This window comes from Plectropomus leopardus, unplaced genomic scaffold (assembly GCF_008729295.1).
Source record: "Plectropomus leopardus isolate mb unplaced genomic scaffold, YSFRI_Pleo_2.0 unplaced_scaffold4333, whole genome shotgun sequence".
Taxonomy (NCBI): domain Eukaryota; kingdom Metazoa; phylum Chordata; class Actinopteri; order Perciformes; family Serranidae; genus Plectropomus; species Plectropomus leopardus.
Genome location: NW_024647486.1, coordinates 1 through 2,514, shown reverse-complemented (window position 1 = coordinate 2,514; position 2,514 = coordinate 1). Strand labels below are relative to the sequence as shown.

The window sequence follows — 2,514 nt, the reverse complement described above, 5'->3', positions numbered from 1 at the left end:
CACACAGCAGCAACAGTGTCCTCTGGTGGTCGTCAGGTGAACAGCTGTGAGGCGCTCAGGTTTTCGGATCAGCTGATTAACATGTTGACCTGTTTGTCATTCTGAGCTTGTTAGTGAGCCGTCTCCATGACAACACCACTAACAGGTAGCTGTGAGCTGTCCTGCTCTCACCTGCCGAACCTGCAGCCCATCAATACATAAAACAAGGTGTGTGTGTGTCTGTGTGTGTCTGTGTGTGTGTGTCTGTGTGGTGTGTCTGTGTGTGTGTGTGTGTGTGTGTGTGTGTGTGTGTGTGTGTGAGTTCAGGTGATCCAGAGGAGGGAGGACGGCTCTGTGAATTTTTTCCGGGACTGGGCGGCGTACAGAGACGGGTTCGGAAAAACTACAGGAGAGCACTGGCTAGGTCTGACACACACACGCACACACACACTCACTCAGTGGGTGTCAATGGCTCCAGAACCAACTTTTTGGGTTCTGAGTAAATTGTTTTTTGGTCAAAATTCTCCAAGCATTTTGAAAATGAGGTGTATAAACCAGACGTGTCCAGGTGCACCTTCAGGTGCAGCTTCAGGTGCACCTTCAGGTCCACCTTCAGGTGCAGCTTCAGGTGTCATCAGCGTACAGGAGCATCAGATCTACATCTTCACCTACCACAGTTTAATACACCTGAACCACAGACAGTCGGACAGACAGACAGAGAGACAGAGACGTTCTGGTTTGGACAGAACTGAACAATGATTCAAGAAACTCTGAGTCTGGACCCTTGAAATAACACAACTGTCTGTCTGTCTGTCTGTCTGTCTCTTTGTCTCTGTCTCTCAGGTCTCCAGAGGATCTACTCTCTCACCAGATCAGGCGGTTATGAGTTACGGATCGACATGGCGGACTTCGATAATGCCACGGCATTTGCTCATTATGGTGATTTCTCTGTTGGTCTGGACTCGGTGAACCCCGAGGAGGATGGATACCCGCTGATGGTGGACCAGTACTCAGGGACAGCAGGTATCACTGTCAGTACTGCACAGTCAGACTCTGGAGACCACGTCCACCACAGGGTTAAATTATCAGCGCCACGCCACGTGACCACGGACTGAAACTCAGCCGGTCAGAGGAGGATTTCAGCTCCTTGTGGCTCTCAGAGTGGACACGGCTGAATGTTGTTGGTTCATCTCTCTCCTCCTCAGCTGCTGATCTGTGAGAAATGCCAGAGTGACGCACTTTTATATTTACAGCAATTTGATTAAATCAACAGTGACGATACAAAGATCATCACCAGGTGTGTCACAGCTCAGGTGCTGCTGCAGCCTTCACCATTTGTCCGGATAGATTAAAAAATCGCTGCCCGTTGGCACGCCGAGTGTCAGTATTCCAATTTCTCCAAATCTGCCTGCTGACGTCTCACATCTTTTCACTCAAAAGATTGTTTTTTACCACGTTGGTAGAGCGTCCCGACACAGAGCAGCCCTCAGACTTTAATGACTCTGCGTTCCTGTTGGGCAGCAGAGTCAGCGGAGAGCGACTGTTTTCAGCTCTGCTGGGGGCGGGGCTTAAATGCAGTCTGTCTCTATACAGCACTACATGATGCTAACGGGTGTTCTCCTGTCCAGGTGACTCCCTCCTGAAGCACTCTGGGATGCAGTTCACCACCAAAGACCGGGACCAGGACCAGTCAGAGAACAACTGTGCAGCGTATTACCAGGGGGCGTGGTGGTACCGTAACTGCCACACTTCCAACCTCAATGGGCAGTACCTGAGGGGAGGCCACGCCTCCTACGCTGATGGTGTAGAGTGGTCCAGCTGGACAGGCTGGCAGTACTCGCTAAGGTTCACTGAGATGAAGATACGACCTAATACTAAACGGGACTCCTGATCATTTGATCCTAAACCTGACCCCTGCCCCTTAAACCTGAACCAAACCTGACTCCTGACTCTTAAACCTGAACCAAACCTGACTCCTGACTCTTAAACCTGAACTAAACTTGACTCCTGACTCTTAAACCTGAACTAAACCTGACCTTTGACCCTGAAACCTGAACTAAACTTGACTCCTGACTCTTAAACCTGAACTAAACCTGACCTTTGACCTTGAAACCTAATCAATAAAGCATTAATGGATGATTTTCCTGCAGAGAATAAACCAGTTAAATTGTGGAGCTGCTGTGAGTTTTTAAACCACCAGGTGTCGCTGCGTCCACTGATCCGTAAACACACAGCATGACCTCTGACCTGTGACCTCTGACCTGTGACCTGTGACCTGTGGTCAGCAGCTTCAGAAACAACAACCGTGTGTTTGTGTGTTTTATAAAATATGATAATCAGTTGTTTTATCTTTCTGATCAATAAATTTTCTTATTGATGATGTCAGAGCTGAAGGATCAATAAAGAGTTTCTGACGGACTTCCTGCTGTTTGTTTTTCCTTTAGCTTCATTTATTAACCCTTTAGGGACTGTTCCTTATTAACCCTTAAGGGACTGTTTGTTGTTAATCTTTTAGGGACGGTTTGTTATTGACCC

At 48.2% G+C, this 2,514-nt stretch overlaps 1 protein-coding gene across 1 annotated transcript; it reads left to right on the top strand.

The window, feature by feature from the left end:
* Positions 1-306: 306 nt before the first annotated feature.
* Positions 307-2,397, top strand: LOC121939204 (fibrinogen C domain-containing protein 1-like; the record flags this gene model as incomplete). The annotated part of the gene is made up of 3 exons (XM_042482287.1): positions 307-403; positions 823-1,002; positions 1,608-2,397. Coding segments are annotated over 3 exons (540 nt in total), but the record flags the coding sequence as incomplete, so codon positions are not given.
* Between the last annotated feature and the right edge of the window lie 117 nt (positions 2,398-2,514).